At 39.3% G+C, this 17,747-nt stretch overlaps 1 protein-coding gene across 1 annotated transcript in view; it reads right to left on the bottom strand.

The window, feature by feature from the left end:
* The window catches only part of LOC128737323 (retinal homeobox protein Rax), a 31,885-nt gene extending 20,681 nt beyond the window's left edge, over positions 1–11,204 (bottom strand). The window contains exon 1 of the mRNA XM_053831940.1: positions 11,006–11,204. Within this exon, the coding sequence (XP_053687915.1) occupies positions 11,006–11,204 (199 nt within the window). The remainder of the gene's footprint in view (positions 1–11,005) is intronic.
* Between the last annotated feature and the right edge of the window lie 6,543 nt (positions 11,205–17,747).

The following is a 17,747-nucleotide window of genomic DNA, read 5'->3' as shown; positions in this document are numbered from 1 at the left end:
GTGCGCGATCAAAAATAATTCCCAAATCTATACAAATTCCATCGTTATCCCCTTTTGGGCAATATTGCAATATACCGGTTCCACCGGCAAGTATTCACTCTTTGAATACGCCAATTAAATAATCATCATCCTTGCGCTTCGCCGCTCATCGACCAGACGGACGAGGTTGGATCAGCAACAACGAGTACCTAGCGTTCAAAGCCTTTCAACTAGATGGGGACGAGGCAGATAAAAAAATTGCAAATCGAGAAAACATCATGCAGCAGTTAGAGTAAGCTCTTTCTGCCGGATCGTTCCAACGACCGAAGCAACGGGATTTTTTTCATTTTCATATGAAAAATTGAAAACTGACACACTGCATGACCTTATACCTTTAGCGTAGTTTGCGGATAAGAGGATTTTTTATCATTTATTGAGGATAAATGTGATTAGAACTGAACAGCTAGTAGAATCTTCATTATATTAACTTCATAAATTTTTGATTTATAGCAACTTCAAAAATCTGCCCGCAATTTAGAGTAATTACTCCCATGCACTGAGCTATTACCTAGGACAATAGGTCCGATTTAACCATTCAGTTCGTCTCAAGACAGAACCGGCAAAGTACCTGCGGCAGCTCAATCTTCCCCGTAAGAACCCTTCAGATTGGCCTTTTTCTCACCTGGTCCGCCTTTCGTAGAGAAAACATAATGTTCCATCGCAGCACCATCCATCATCATCGACTTCGGGTTGCCAGCCGTTTGTCGATCGCCACCTAGCTGGAAAGGATTAATTAGGATTGTGGTATTGTCCCTCTTATTGGCCCGTTTCAATGACACCCATCCTACGAATGGGTTTGGTCTTTGCATCTATGCTTCTTCTGCGACTCGCATGACGACCAACCAATTAAATTTTGCTACATCCCACGTTTGTTACTTCTGATCCGAGAATAATTGCACTTGGTATGAAAAAATGTGTCAAAAATCGATTGTCAGTTTGAAATTGAAAGGTAATGTTTTCGACAAAGTCCGACAATTCTACTCAATCGCTCGTGTTTTTTTATCTTACCTAGGTTAATTTGAGAAAAATCATCAACAATCAAACAACCAGAAGTTCAGCACATATGAATATATTGGGAAAACAAGAAAGGGGAGATACCACAAACCGCAATGATCATATTAATAAAAAAGCCACGGCAGTAAAATCGCCACGCATGACATTATTCGCCCCCCGTTGCGTTGTTGCGGAGAACCACTCGCTCCTACTGTCACCGAGCCCATTATCAAGCTCGCTTTGAGGAACGCTCACTCAACGACGGAAAAGTGGAAAATAAGTTGTTGAAATCATTACGGCAACACAACCGAATCGCCAATTATTCTGAGCCTGAGCTCATTGATGTGTTGTTCTGTTTGATTTTCCACTTTTGAACTTTTTTTATTTCGGGAATCAGCTTTGCTGCCGTCGACGCGACCGACGCCGCCGTTTTGGGTAAACCGAGGTTTATCGATTTCATTCAGTTGAACTTTTCGGCATGTGCTTGTTTGTTTTGTTAGCTTAATTTCGGTGCGATCAATGGCTGCTAAACCGGTAGTCTGATTTTTTTTCGATAAAAAAAAGCTGAATAAACGTGGAAAACAGCAACTCGCTGCTAAAGGGATTTTAATATACTGATAATTAAGGTTTCCCAACACGCAGCAGGATTGCACGTCCTATGGCCGTTCCCAGAGGGGAATCGACTCGTTTTACTTTCCATTATTATCCGCCAGATGAGATGTTCGGATATGTGTTTGTGTGCGTGCTGGTTTGCAAATGTTTTTCCGTAACATACTTTCAAGTGCGTGACCTCCTGCTAGTAGTGCGAAAATGCAGCTGATGAGTTGAATCGTGGTCTCGTTTTATTACCGTGTTTTCCTAGTATCTTTCATTAGATACGCGATAAAAAGTGGTTTGGTAAATGTTTTATGATTTATAAAAAAAATCTTGTACTTGCACTTAATAATTCTGATTTCCAAGAGACATGCAAAAGATTAAGGTATTATCATTTTCTGTCATTCAGACGGATTTTAAGAATCAGTCTATAAGCATGTAGTTTTATCACACTCTGCAGGAAGTAGCAATGACGCAGATTATGCTCTTCGCTGCTTGACAGCTACCGCCATAATTTGTTGAAGCTCTTCGCTACAAAGGTTTAAAGCCTGCTCTGGTAAAAAAGCTAAATCAGCCCGACAGTTTTGTTAACTTAAAAATACATCCGTGAGCAGAAAAGCAAGAGTTTTACTGTATATAGTTTATTTTACTGATTATAGCGACCATAATAAAATATACTCCAATAAATTTCCAGTCTCCGTTGGTTTGCAGTATACGCGCATTGAATTTTATCGTGCATATTGATATGATAGGTTGATAAAATCAACGTGCTATCGAAATTTATATTAAAAGCTATAATTCTGTCAGATTGTCATCATTTTAATAGCTGTATAAAACTAACAGATTTATTGCACCTTAGAAATCATGAGAGGTAAAAAGGGCCAAAAGTAAAACAGAGATCGCTAAGAATCAGAATCACTATACCGGGCCAATGACACGGACAAGTTCTACGACCTAACAAATGTTCAATGGAAAGAAGTAGCGTGAAATGAACTACGGATGAATTAAAAAATGTGTATGCTTAAATCTTCACTGTTGTTTTAGTTACACGTACATTTGAAATTTATTTATAAATTTATAAATTTTCAAATTCAAGTCATTTAATAAATTAAATCCTACCATGCGGCATCGAATTCCGTACAGCTTCGAAATCCGTACACTTGATAGAATTTGCTTGATTATATGTATTAAAACAGTCTAAATGCAAAATATTAATAACAGGTCCGGAACCATTTTTTAATAGCATTATATCGATGTCAAAACTTAAGCAGTAGGCCATGAAATACAATTAATAAAAATCAAACTGTAAATCATTATCGGATTTCCGTATCCATTTGCTGTGTCGTTAGCAATTTGCTAAGAAAATCACTTTCAATAAAATCAAGTGTAAAGCGTACTTGAAGTGATTTTTCTGTCTCAAATCCCGAAAATAGAGTTGAAAGATAGATGATTATCGTTGTACAGCTATTTTTTAGTCATTATAGCATTGAAATAATATTTATTCATTAAAATTAGTACTGTACGGATTTGGAATCAGTTTTACTAGTTGAATCTAAATCCGCACACCTGTGCGGTATCCTTAGTTATCCAACTTTAATCCATGTTTTGAACAGAAAATAGAAAGGACTAAAGCTAAACATATGCCGTAATACTGGAAGATGACAATTGCGATGATAAATAGTAGAAAATCCTTCAGTAAAGCATCGAGATAGTTTGCAGTTCCGGGCACTACGATAAGAGTTACTGTATTTAATCGGCACTCTCGAAATAACGGAACTAAATAACGGAAATAACTTTCTGCAACTTTTTAGTTTTCCGTATAATTTGAATTAAGTATAATTAAGTATAATAAAAATTAAGCAAAATTGATGTATACTGTCTATATGTCTATAGTTGCCTATAGTTAATTTACTCCTAAAATGTAAGAAAGTTTGTTTCAAAGCCTAAGATTTCCTGAGGTATAAGCAAAAGGATGTAAGAGGATTTGACACAAACGAGGTTTTGTTTACCATGGGTGATCCCATGGGTAGAGGTGAGGACCAATCGGCACCAAACTTAATATTTTAACTTTTCGACCACAAATGAAAAATTTGGTTCAAATACGAAAATATACGACTCTTAGATGAATAGGAGTGAAACAAAATGCTTCGATTATGGAGAAAAGCATATTTTATCAAGCTGTCAGTCAAATAAACTTTTAATTTATTTAAACAATTAAATTTTAATTTATTAAGATCAAGCATACTCGGATTTAGATTCATGAATAAACGGGCTTTAGTTAGTTTTAAACATGGTGTACGGAATTTGAATCAAAGGTGTACGGATTTTGAATCAGACATGGAAAAGTGTACAGATTTCGAATCAAGAGCTGCATATTTTGTCCTCGATTTTTTATAACTAGGATTAATTTTAGCGTCCTGTGATTCCAAATAATGTTTAAATAAGCAACAAACTGCCAAAAGAAAGTGTGATGAATTGCACATTACAATTCCATAATTTTATATTGACTATTTTAAATTGTCTAGTTCTTAGGTGTACGGATTTCGATACGGCACGGTAAACAATATTGATATTTAACCTTAATCTGAATCCAAACAGGCTGCCATGTAATCATCTAGCTCCTTATCTAGTTCTTCCTTAGTTTTAGAAGGTGCCGTTTCGTCCATTTAATTTAGTATGGTTCGTAGACGATTCTCAGGCCCGGAATCTGCGGACCTCTTCCAAATCCTCGTCCAGCTTTTCTTTGGTATTGCTCGGTGCAAAATTGTGGTAATTCGCACGCTCTAGAGGTTCGTTTGACAAGGGCCTAGCGCCAAGATGACAAAATACGCTTCCATTTCTTCCACCTGCTGAACGATTCTCGAATCTGTCCCCATTCACTCGATTATTGTTTGAAGAAGAGCGTCTAGAAACGTGCGTGTTCCATCCTAATCGGGGGTGGATCGAACGTCCAGTGGAACGTCCATCTGGAATCTATTTGACGCAAATCCGACTGATCATTCCGGTTCAGTGGTTGACGATCGGAACGAATATTATTATGACGCCGATCCAACTGATGAAGTCGTTTGTTCTCCGAACTGTCCCGATTGCGGAATTGCCTTTCCCCGGACATGGCTGTGAAGCGGTCGCTAGAAGAAACAATAGTCGGTGCCATAGCTGCTAAAGTACTTCCTCTTGGAGATGATGATCTTGCTAGTTTATGTTCTATAACTAGTTGTGAACTCTGAGTAATGGCTTTAAATACGATTGTCGTCCATCATTCCATAGTATAACCAACGACAAGCACATAGTACGTACCTACGACATGGGTTTTGCCCAGTGTTGCAATATATCGACAGCGTTTACTGAGATTGAAAGGGACTGAAAGAGCACTTTATTGTAATTGAGTTGAAATGATGGAAAGGTTTTGTGCCTGTGGAAAAAGAGGCTATTGCTTCATTCCCAGGGGTTTTCCTTTTCCTATTAATAAAAGTAATAAAAGTAAAAAAAGTAAAAGTAAAAATAGTGGATATGTAACACGGTGTTACATGGAAAAAATACTTCTCAAATGACCTAGTGTACGTTGTTAATCACACCTAGTATGTACCTACATCATAAAAACACATTTTAAATCTTCCTAACACCCCCAAAATTTCAAGTTATAGCAAAAAACGGTTTTGGCTAGGTGTCCACATACCATCATGAATAACTCAATCATTTTTCAAGCAATTTTAAGTTTTTTATACATTTAGACGAGATTTTTTCAATTAAATATAAAATTTAACTAAAAAAATGAAAATTTTTTCACTTTAGGGGTCTTTAAAGTGACCTTAAAAATGACCCACATTCCTAAGCTCAACACCACTTGTTTTGTATTCAATCCTAAGGCTTTGGTCAAAATTTCGGTCAAATCGGTCAATATTTGCGAATTTGAGACCATTTTTAAGAGTTGTAGTATTTTTTGCTTTTCATATATCACCCGCCTAATCTTACAACTGAGCATCTTGCACACGATTTCTATCTAGATACCTAATTGTATGATTGAGCGAGCGATATTAGAAAGAATATACAGTATGCTGAAAATCCACCTTTTGATCCAAGGATCCTATGGCCGAGTCGTCGTTTAATGTCGTTTTGGGTAATGTTGCAGAAAATTGAGATTATTTTACCATCATTTTCCGTTAAAAACAAGGACGAAAATGATTTTTTTCAACACTGGTCTTGCCTCTGACCATCTGGCAGTCTACCTGGAAAATTCTACGGTCGGAAAACGTTGGTTGGTGTTTGAGTGAAATCAATACAAGAACTTTTGGATTATTCGTTAAAATCCACCCAAGAAACTAAACATTGTAGCAGCCATCAAGAGTATGAAATCCAATAGAGCGCCAGGGATAGATCGTATTTCAGCCGAAATGCTCAAAGCTGACCCATCTTTGTCAGCCCAGATGATGTATCAGCTTTTCAGCAATATTTGGGAAACCGCAACTTTTCCGGTGGACTGGATGCAGGGCATATTGGTCAAAGTCCCTAAGAAAGGAGACCTAACGGAATGCGGTAACTGGCGTGGCATCACGTTGCTCTGTATTACTCTCAAAGTACTCTGTAAGGTAATCCTCAACTGGATTCAGGAGAAGATCGACGCTACTCTCCGGCGGCAGCAAGCTGGATTCCGTGCTGGCCGATCATGTGACTTCGAAAAGGCGTTCGACCGACTCAATCACGAAAACATCTGGGGCGCACTTAGGCGTAGAGGAGTTCCAGATAAGCTAGTCCATCTCATCGAGGCTCAGTACGAGGCGTTCTCGTGCAAGGTTTTGTACGACGGCGCTTATCCGACCCCATAAGGGTTACTGCTGGCGTGAGACAGGGCTGCATTTTATCACCGCTTCTGTTTCTCATCGTTATGGATGAGATATTAGTTGGAGCAATTGACAGTAGACCAAATCGAGGATTGCCTTGGAATCCTCTAACGATGGAGCAGCTAAATGACCTCGACCTAGCCGACGACATTGTCTTGCTCGCACAACGCCGAAATGATATGCAGAGCAAGTTAGACGACCTCTCCGAGAGCTCCCAGGCAGCAGGTCTCACAGTCAATGTAGTGAAAACTAAGTCTATGGTAGTGAACACTGACAATTCCACCAACTTTACAGTAGCGGGACAACAAGTTGAGCAGGTAGCCGTCTTTCAATATCTTGGTAGCCAAACAACGCCCGATGGTGGTACCAAGACTGATATAGCCACACGGATCAGGAAGGCCAGGGGTGCCTTTGCAGGTCTGCGAAACATTTGGCGCTCAAACCAGATCACTCTACGTACGAAAACCCGAATCTTTAATTCAAACGTTAAATCCGTACTGCTGTATGCCTGCGAAACGTGGTGCGTCTCAGCGGAGACAACGCAAAAACTGCAGGTATTCATTAACCGGTGCCTGCGATATATTATTCGTGCCTGGTGGCCTGATAATTGGATATCCAATGAGGAACTCCATCGTCGGTGTCATCAACGGCCGATAGCCACAGAAACTCGTGAGCGTAGGTGGAAGTGGATCGGACACACCTTGAGGAAAGGAGCGAACGAGGTTTGCAGAGCAGCACTCGACTGGAATCCACAAGGACAGCGTAGAAGAGGCAGACCCAAAGGCTCATGGAGACGGAGCTTAGCCAACGACATCCGGGCTGTAGACGAGAACCTGTCCTGGCGACAGGTAAAAGCCATGGCGGGTAACCGTCAGCAGTGGAGATCTCTGATTTCATCCCTTTGTTCTGCCGGACCGGCGTAAACCGTAGTAAACTCACATAATTAGTGTGAAACACTCGTAGGATTAAGACGTGTTTTCTTGCGTCCGAAGATGGCTGAATGAAATATAGTAGGCTGAAACGCGTAACGCAGAAAATCTAAAACTGATTCATTCCTCACCGAAGAAAAATAAACCAAACCCAAACATATAATTGAACGGTGATCCAAACATTCGAAATAAACTAATTAAACTGTGTTGTACATAAATCGTGAATCTCGGATGACCTCTGTCACAATCTCGAGTTTTGCAAGTTTCGGTGGAGTTCATGGGTGTTTTAATATACAAATTTTCGATTAGCTCACAGTAAAGTAGAAAACAACTCCCCCCATTGCTTAGTTTGAGAAAATAAAGCAGATAGCATTTAAATATTCGCCATCATTACAAACCATTTCGCCGATTACCATTTTGCGGAACACCAATTCTCGGTTGACCATAACGCGGGATATAGAGTTTCGCAGAATACCATTTCGCGAAAAACCTTACGCGAGATGTACCATTTCACGGAAAATCTTTTCGTAGAAAGTACCATTTTGCAGGGGTGACCCAACTGAAGGAGAGTAATAGAGGTCAGTAGATCTATAAAAATAAATAAACCTAGATAGAGGTGATCTCTACGGGTTTTCCATTTGCTTCCATTTGGTTTCATTTGCTTGATTACTTTTCGAGTTATGACGAAACTTGTATTTCATTTGTATGGGAGCCCCCCCCCCCCCCTCCTGAATCGGAAATAAGTTTCAATTCACCATAGAAAACATTCTTGTCTCCAAAAACACCCACATATCATATTTTGTTCCATTTGCTTGATTAGTTCTCGAGTTATGAGGAAATTTGTATTTCATTTGCATAGGAGCCCCCCCCCCTCCCTAAAGTGGGGAGGGGTCTCAATTCACCATAGAAAAAATTCATGCCTCCAAAAATACCCACATGCCAAATATGGTTCCAATTCATCATAGAAAAAATTCATGCCTCCAAAAACACCCACATGCTAAATTTGGTTCCATTTGCTTGATTAGTTCTCCAGTTATGAGGAAATTTGTATTTCATTTGTATAGGAGCCCCCCCTCCTAAAGTGCGGACGGGTCTCAATTCACCATAGAAAAAATTCTTGTCTCCAAAAAGACCCACATGTGAAGTTTTGTTTCATTTGCTTGATTAATTCTCGAGTTATGCAGAAATTTGTTTTTCATTTGTCCCCTCTTAGTGGGAGGAGGGGTCTCTAACCATCATAAGAACCTTCCCTGGACCCATAACCCCCCATATGCAAATTTTCACTCCGACCGGTTCAATAGTTTTCGATTTTAAAAGGAACATAGGGACAGACAGACAGAAATCCTTTTTCATAGGTATAGATATCAGGGTTACTAGGGTAGGGTAACTAGAGTTGAGTATTCAAAAATATCTAATAACTCTCATTGAAAATATTTCTTTATATCTTTTCTCTCTCTAGTGTGCTGCGTAATCTTTAACTCAATGTGATACGATTCGGATGTAATTAATCAACGATTGCAACCATTTTATGTTAAGAAAAAGTCCGCCAACAGCTATCCGTCCGGTGCAAGTAAGTTTTTGGCAATCTACATTAAGACGTAGTCCTAGAGGGGGCTCCGTAGCCGCAAGGTTACCGAGTCTGCTTTGACAAAGGGAGTGGTCGTGGGTTCGAATCTTAGTAGAATCAAGCCATTCGATGTCAAGTGACTTTAGCATGGGTTTATTCTCAGGCCACTCATTTACCCCCTTCCTTCATACTGAATTCTATATTTACCCTCTGAAGCCTCTTGACAGTGAAAATGTCCCTCCTATAGTTAAGTTTACTGGTCAGAGGTACGAATGAATCCTCGCCAGCGACCGCTAGAATATGGGATAGTACTGGCAGTGAGGATAAAGTGGGTAAAGTAGATCAAGCTTTGAAGGAAGGGTAAACCCCAATACACACAAGCACGCAGAAAATTGAATAAGCATATCGCTCACTCAATAACGATTATAGCAAAAAGAAATGCAGTGCAGGTCATACAGCAAACACCCGGGCGATATCACAATACATCAACTATACTGGTCGCAGTGATGAGTCCACACATGGAGAAAAAGACGTACTTCTACGGCAGTAAACATAAATATTTATTGTTCGAAACCTTCTATAACCGTAAACTTTTTTTAATGAAAACACTGAGGCCATATATACAGAAACTGACTGATATTTAAGCATATTTTCGGAAATGAAATATTTTGGATATCGTGGCATGCCATAATCGAACCATGCAAAATTCAAAATCCCACTGCACTGTAATGAAATGAAGTATCACATGTTCGAAAAATAAATAATAGTGAAAAATATGCCTATAATAGTGAAATTTTTTACTGCCCTTAGTAACGCTTGCAACGATAAAGCACAGAAATGCAGTGCAGAATACAGCATACACCCGGGCAACATTACAATAGATCAATAATGTTGTGGTCAAAGTGATAAGCCCATACAAAAAAACGCTTGCATAGCAGCAGGTGGATAACAACGTAGGCTTGTTAAAATGCTATGGTTTGTTACGAATTTCTTAATTAATTGCACCGGAGTGGTCTATTCAAAAGGAATTTGTAATTTTTGCATCAACATCCTGAATTTTAACTATGTTCCTTAGATAAAACTGTTAACAAATATATATTTAACAATAGAAAATTGATATTCTATCGATATCATTCTAAAATGCGCCAAAATTATTAAATGTTTCGAGTTTCCACTATTACTGGTACACCCACAATCGCTGGTACATCTACCCTATTTGCGTTACAGAAAGAAATGTATACTACACATTTAAGCTAACTGGCTAATTGCAATTAGATGATAACTGAGATGGTAAATTTAATAATTGAGCAAGAAAGACATGCTTGTCGCAAAAATATCGAACCTGTGCTTCAACTGAAGTGAAAAATATTCATTATTTTCTCCCACAATTAACTGAATGACGGTTTCCAACAAGGGGGCTCTACGTGCAACCGTGACACACAACTGTTCACAAAACTAAGTTGCTTCAAACCCATCAATTAATCTACTCAATGACAAACCACTAGCAATAAAGAGAAACGATCCAACAAATAATATTCACCCGACCAGGCCAGGTGTATTTAATGAGCTGGCACATGCAAAAATCAAACGTATTTGCATGTTTCAATTATTCCTCCCCCTCGATTAAAGGTTTTTTTTTATTATTTGATCGAGCACCGCCAACAGTGAAGAACCCCTGCTGACTGGAGGGACAGCGTAATAACTACTTTGCTTGACACACAATGAACCTATTTCACTATCCTCCTGGCTAATAGATACACGGTTTTGACAATTTGATTTATTAGATTATCATTAGCCAATTGAACTTCCGCAGCTGGTCCGATTCTCACGATAGGTACATATTTCCACCCTCACTTTTCACACTGCCTTTCGTGGTCTCTCGGTATTGCTCCGCATCCACAGCGAAAGGTGATAAGCAAACGCACTGTCATAGTTTGCAGTATTACTATTACCGTTATTATTACCACATATTAACAATGAAGAAAAAATCAAAGGGCTGCCCGTCGATCAAACAGCTGTGGCAAATCCGGAAATAATAAACTTACCGTTTTTATTGATACCAAGGCTGATATTGTTGTTGTTGTTATTATTGTTTATAGTAGTCCGTATGTGATGATGATGATGATGGTGGTGATGATGATTGCCCAAAATTTGGTCAATACTATACACAGCACGCGGTTTAGAAATGGAACTATCCTGCGGGGGCCGCAGGATATGGTCACTTTGCAAAGCACTGGACATCATTGTTAACGGAGTTATCCTTATTTACAGCTCTGTTTGTTTGCAACAAAACGTCTGTTATTGTTAATCTTAGCACACTTTTAAGCGGAATAACAAACTCGTTCAACACTATTGCGGCTTAGAATTCTGTATAATCAAAACAATTCCAAACGGTTTTTCAATCAGGATCAATTCTATTATCCCGCCTACACACTGCCTTCACGCACTACAGTTTATCGAACTAATCGCTGCGAACCATAAACGTCTAATGTCAACCACGAACTGGAAGTAGAAAGCCACAGCTCGTCAAATAAATATTAAAAATATTAAAAGTAGGGTCCCTTTGCGAATGAACACACGCACGCACACACAGGCAGCAAGTAACCCACCCTGTACCAACATCAGCAACAGCCGAGCGCGCGGTTGTTGTGAAAGACTCAAAGGATCCTTTTGTGCTGCCCAAATGCTTCACAGACTACGAAGTTAACGATACCCGCTTGGCTCTAGAGGGTGAAGAGACGTGAAAAAATAAGGGGTGTTTTTCCTTTTGTGTCTGTTCGACTTTCTTCCTTGAGAGCAACATTTCATTCATCCACAAGTGGGCGAGAGAAAGTTGTATGCTCTCAGCACCAATACAGTCGCAAAGAACAATGCATGCGCCTTTTCTATTTCGGTCAGGTACTCTTGATTTACCAGTTGACATGACAACTTCATTGTTGATGACACGGGCTGCCTGTAGTGGTGAGTGGCCAGGATGAACGCTCGCACGTTCATCCAACCGAATGCATACGCGAGAAGGTCGTCTTTTTCATGCTTACGTTGCGTTGATTGGTTGTGAGGTTCCCACCCTCTAGCGTATGCCTACGTCTACGTAGTAGCATAACAGTCGTGCCGGGTTTGGAAGGGAGGAGGCGGACGGTAAAAGCAAACGCGGTGTCGAATCACAACGAGCACGTGTTTGAACGATGTGTTAATGAGTGATGGTGGCTTATGGAACTACTAATTAACACCCAATTGGCCAGTATAATTTGGTTTGTTCCCATCTGTTGCGGCGGGTGCGAGTTGCTAAATGCGAGTTACCCGAAGTTGAACTCCAAATTTAGGGATCACACCCAAATTTAGTTGAATTGTTTTGGAGCATAAGAATGACGCTAAATTTACGCCAAGCAGATTATACAGCGATTTCTGACGAAGTTTTGCATATCGACTGGCAAAATATTTTCATTCCTACCGTCGTATGATCGTTCGAAATTGTAAGGTGCAATCACTTATCACACATGGTTTGATGGTGAAGCAATTTCCCTATTAAAAAGGAAAAAGAAATGTATAACAAATTTAGAAGGTGCAGGCTCTCCTCCGACGAATTTGCATATAGAGAAGCACTATCGCGCCCAGACTTAAACAAAAGGTGGGCCACTCGACTTTTCAGAAGAATGTTTTGTCCTAGAACATCGAATAATCGTAGGATGGCGAATCTGTTATTACTTATCACAAAACTACCGGCCGATTAGATTGAAAACTCTGAACTTTCGAGTAAAATAAGATTTAAAATCAAAGTTGAATGAAATTGGACTACACATTAGAATTGGACATGTAATCGGACTTGTCATAGGACATAAAATTAGACTTGAATTCGGCTAGAAGCTTAATCACAAATTAAATTAGAAATTGCAATTGAAATTAGATTTGAAATTGGATTTAAGTTTGGAATAATTTAGATTGCAAGTAGTAGCTGCAATTAGACACGAAATCAGATTTAAAGGAGAATTTCCATTACACTCAAGTCTCTTTTTACACGGTTTATTTTTATGATTTCGGAATTAACGCGGTTTTTTTCATCATTTTTTGAATCAACGCGGTTTTTGGCGTAGGACTACGTCTTTGTTTACTATACTGGAATTGGGCACTTTGAGAAAACGAAAATAGAAGTGTAACGTTTGAATGAAAGATTTCAAAAGCTAATAACTACTAAACTACTGAGCGAAACTGAACAATTTATATGTCGTTGGATAGATAAAATAACCAGCAATTTTATGGAGGGGTAAGAGAGCAATTTTAAAGAGAGCGTAAGAGTGGGGGGGGACTCCTATACAAATAAAACACCAATTTCCTCAAAACTTGAGAACTGATCAAGCAAATGGAACCAAATTTGGCATGTGGGGGTTTCAGAAGGTAGAATTTTTTTCTATGGTGTACTGAGACCCCTTCCCCTTCTAAGAGAGTGGGGGTCCCATACAAATGAAAGATAAATTTTCTCATAACTCTAGAACTAATCAAGCAAATGGAACCAAATTTGGCATGCGGAGTTTTTTGGAGGTATGAATTTATTTTATGATGGTTTGAGACTCCTCATTCCTGTGGTAGGAGGATAAGGACTCTCATACAAATGAAACAGAAATTTTTGCGAATGTGCCATATTTTCTGCTATGTAACAAGCGATAAGCTGTGAAAGTAAACTACCGTGACCGCCCCTAATTCTGCGCAGCTCCTAATTCTGCGCATTTTCCTTTATATAAGTATTTTTTAACATTGTGTATAACTATGATCATTGCGTTATTTTTTTATAAATGTCTGTTGAATATTACGCCATTATTCACAAATGGGCCATAATATTTGAGAGCGAAATAATTTAACGTGAAACTGAAAGTATTTTATATGGCAGAAAACATCGTCGTTAGCACCAAAGCTAAGATTGTCCTGCTAGAAAATTAACAAATTTATGATCAAAATTCTTTGCAATGATCAAATTACCCAGCATAATTAGGAAGAATAATTAGTTTTAGTCATGTCATTCAATCATTCAATGAAGAATTTAATCTGAATATTTCGCTCTTCTCTTTTAAGCATTCACTTAAAAAATGGCACTCTCAGATTCGATTCTTGTAAACATACATATGCCAGAAATGCAGTTTACATTAGTCTTTGATCTAATGATCTGATATAGTCCTACGTCACCCTTTCGTACAGCCCTTAGGGCTGTATACCTTGTAGTTTTTACATTTTATTAGAATTTATAATTGAATTAGGTTCGAAATTGAATTTGAAATTATGCTCGATATTGAACTTCAAATTAGAACGTAAACTGAACGTAAATTGGTTTCAAATTAAGAATTGGACTCATATTTGAAATTAGACCAGAGATTGGAATTCAAATTTTACTAGAAATTGGAGTTGAAATCAGAATTTCAATTTGACCTAGAATTGGATTTTAATTAGATTAAAATTAGGTTTAAAAATGCCCACCCAATTAGCTCCGGGGTACGATGCTGGCTTAACAAGCCAGTCGTCGTATTTTCGAATCTCGACTGGGTGGTGTTGCCATAGAGTCAATAGGATCTTTGCACTTATCCCGTAATTTTCCTGTACTCTATTAACCGGCTTCGTAGTCTGTCGATAAAGAAGACTCAAGTTATGAAGGACGTTTAATACCCATGACTTTGCTTTGTTTTTAGGTTTAAAAAATGACGGGTGCGTGACGTTAGGCATACGGATATTAGGCATAATGTACGTTAGGCATAACGGACGATAGGCATAATGGATGACAGGTATAATCGTCGATAGGCACAATGGACGATAGGCATAATTAACAAAATTTCGCTTTCCTACGCACTTGAGTCAACCATCACTGCGACACAATACAATGAGAACCGGGGCCGCCCATTTAACATAAATTCATTTGGTATAAGGTCTTGACATAACGTCATTTGCCATAAAAACATCGCCATAAACGTAAGGGACCATTTGACAGAAAAAACATATGGCATAACCACTTTTTGGTACCATACTGTCCCTTTTTCTCTTATTTTTTGTCCTGTTTTTTCTTTTGCATTTTACTGATTTTTTGCAATTTCTTTCTTTTTCTTTGTTTCCACTTTTCGTCATTTTCTATCTCTTTTCATTCCCGTTTTTTGACTTTGTATATTCCGTTTTTCCTCGTTTACATGTTCCGTTTTTTCTTCTTTTATATTACACTAGCTGACCCGACAAACTTCGTATTGCCACAAATTAATCTGTGTCGTACATAAATCATGAATCTCGGATGATCTTTGTCACAATCTCGAGTTTTGCAAGCCCCCCAGTGGGCGGCGCTTCCGACGGTGGGTCACCGGCAACACTCGCGACCGTCTCGTCCTGAATGATCTAGTGTTACTATAGATAGTTTTTGTGGTCTTGTATTGACTAATGTTTTATGGAAGAGTCTCGAATTTCTCGAGTTCGATTAGTTTTTGAGTTTCGCAAAAATTTCTGTTTTATTTGTATGAGAGTCCATATCCCCCTACCACAGGGGTGAGAGGTTTCTAACTATCGTAAAATAAATTCAAGACCCCAAAATCTCCCACATGCCAAATTTGGTTCCATTTGCTTGATTAGTTCTCAAATTATAAGGAAATTTGAATTTCATTTGTATGGGAGCTCCCCTCTTAAAAGGGGAAGGGGTCGTAATTCACCATAGAAAAAATTTCTGCCATCTAAAACTCCCACATGCTAAATTTGGTTCCATTTGATTGATTAGTTCTCGAGATAAGAGGAAATTTGCATTTCATTTGTATGGAAGCCCACCCTCTTAAAGGGGAGATGGGCCATAACTCGCTTTCTAAAGAAGAGAGGGGTCTCAATTCACCATAGAAAAAAATCTTGCGTCCAAAACCACTTACATGTCAAATTTGGTTCCATTTGCTTGATTAGTTCTCGAGTTATGAGGAAATTTGTTTTTCATTTGTATAGGAGCCCCCCCTCTTAAAGTGGGGAAATCCATAGAAAATATACCATAGAAAATATTCTTGCCACAAAAACACCCACATGATAAATTTGGTTCCATTTGCTTGATTAGTTCTAGAGTTATGAGGAAATTTGCATTTCGTTTGTATGAGAGCCCCCCCTCTTAAAAAGGTAAGGGCTCCTGATTCATCATAGAAAAAATGGTTGCCTCCAAAAACACCCACATGCCAAATATGGTTCCATTTGCTTGATTAGTTCTCGAATTATGAGGAAATTTGTATTTCATTTGTGTAGGAGCCCCCCCTCTTAAAGTGGGGAGGGGTCCTAATTTACTATAGAAAATATTCTTGCCCTCGAAAACCTTTACATGCCAAATTTGGTTCCATTTGCTTGATTAATTCTCGAGTTATGAGGAAATTTGTATAGAAGCCCCCCCTTTTAAAGAGGAGAGGAGTTATAATTCCCCTTATAAAGAGGGGAGGGGTCTCAATTTAGATTCTTGTCACCGAAAACACCCACATGCCAAATTTTGTTCTATTTGCTTGATTAGTTGTCGTGTTATGCAGAAATTTGTATTTCATTTGTATGGGAGCCCCCCCTCTTAGTGGGGGGAGGGGTTTCTAACCATCACTAAAACCTTTTCTGGCCCCAAAAAACCTCTACATGCATATTTTCATGCCGATTGGTTCAGTAGTTTTCGATTCTATAAGGAACATACGGACAGACAGACAGACAGACAGACAGACAGACAGACAGACAGACAGACAGACAGACAGACAGACAGACAGACAGACAGACAGACAGACAGACAGAAATCCTTCTTTATAGGTATAGATTTACCTTGTTTATGACTTGCCTTTCCGCATTGCTCTCCGGTTTCCTTTATCTCCCGTTTGTCAATTTTTGGTAACGGTAGCTTTTACAATCAACAGAGAGGACGGTAGAAGAAAGTAATGAAACAAAAGTGTTAATAGTATCCAAATAGAACAGATCTTCCAGCTTGGATAAAGAGGAACGGTACACAACTCCTCAAGCGTTGCTTCAATGACCCTCTCTTTCCTCATTTTCCGCTCTTCCACCTTCACGCCTAGTCCCTTTCTGTTTGAATGCCAACAGCAACTTTGATTCATTACTTTCTTTTTCCGTCCCCTGCGTTGATTGTAAAAACGATTGTATAACATTTCGCCGAATACCATTTCGCGGAAAACCAATTCGCGGATGACCATAACGCGGAATATACTGTTTCGCGGAAAACCATTTCGCGGAAAACATTTTCGCGGAAAGTACCATTTCGCGGAAAACGTTTTTGCGGAAAGTACTATTTCGCGGAAAAAATTTTCGCCGAAAGTACTATTTGGCAGAGAACCACCGCTCATTCAGTTTGGAAACCGCAAAACGCGGCTTCGCCGCTTTGTATTCAACGAAAGTTAAATTGATGCGAGGACTAGGGAAAACTGACTAGAGGTCAGTAGACCTAGGAAAACGAATAGACCTAAACAGATGTGATCTCTGCAGGGGGGCTGCCCCCCCGCAGTGGCCGGCGCTTCCGACGGCGGGTCACCGGCGAACACTCGCCGTTGCCTGCGGCCGGCTCGCCCTGAATCATCTAGGAAACGTTTGCTACTAACATGGTTTTCCGCGAAACAATATTTTCCGCCAAATGGTTTTCCGCGAAATGTTTCTTTCCCCCAAACGGTTTTCCGCGGAATAGTCCTTTCTGCGAAAGGGTTTTCGGCGTTTTGGTACATTCCGCGAAATAGTACTTTCCGCGAAAATGTTTTCCGCGAAATGGTATTCCGCGAAACGGTACTCCGCGATATGGTCTTCGGCGAAATGTTATACAACCGT

The sequence above is a fragment of the Sabethes cyaneus genome, chromosome 2 (assembly GCF_943734655.1).
Source record: "Sabethes cyaneus chromosome 2, idSabCyanKW18_F2, whole genome shotgun sequence".
Lineage (NCBI taxonomy): Eukaryota > Metazoa > Arthropoda > Insecta > Diptera > Culicidae > Sabethes > Sabethes cyaneus.
Note: the sequence above shows the minus strand (reverse complement) of the source record. Positions and strands in the feature narration are given on the sequence as shown.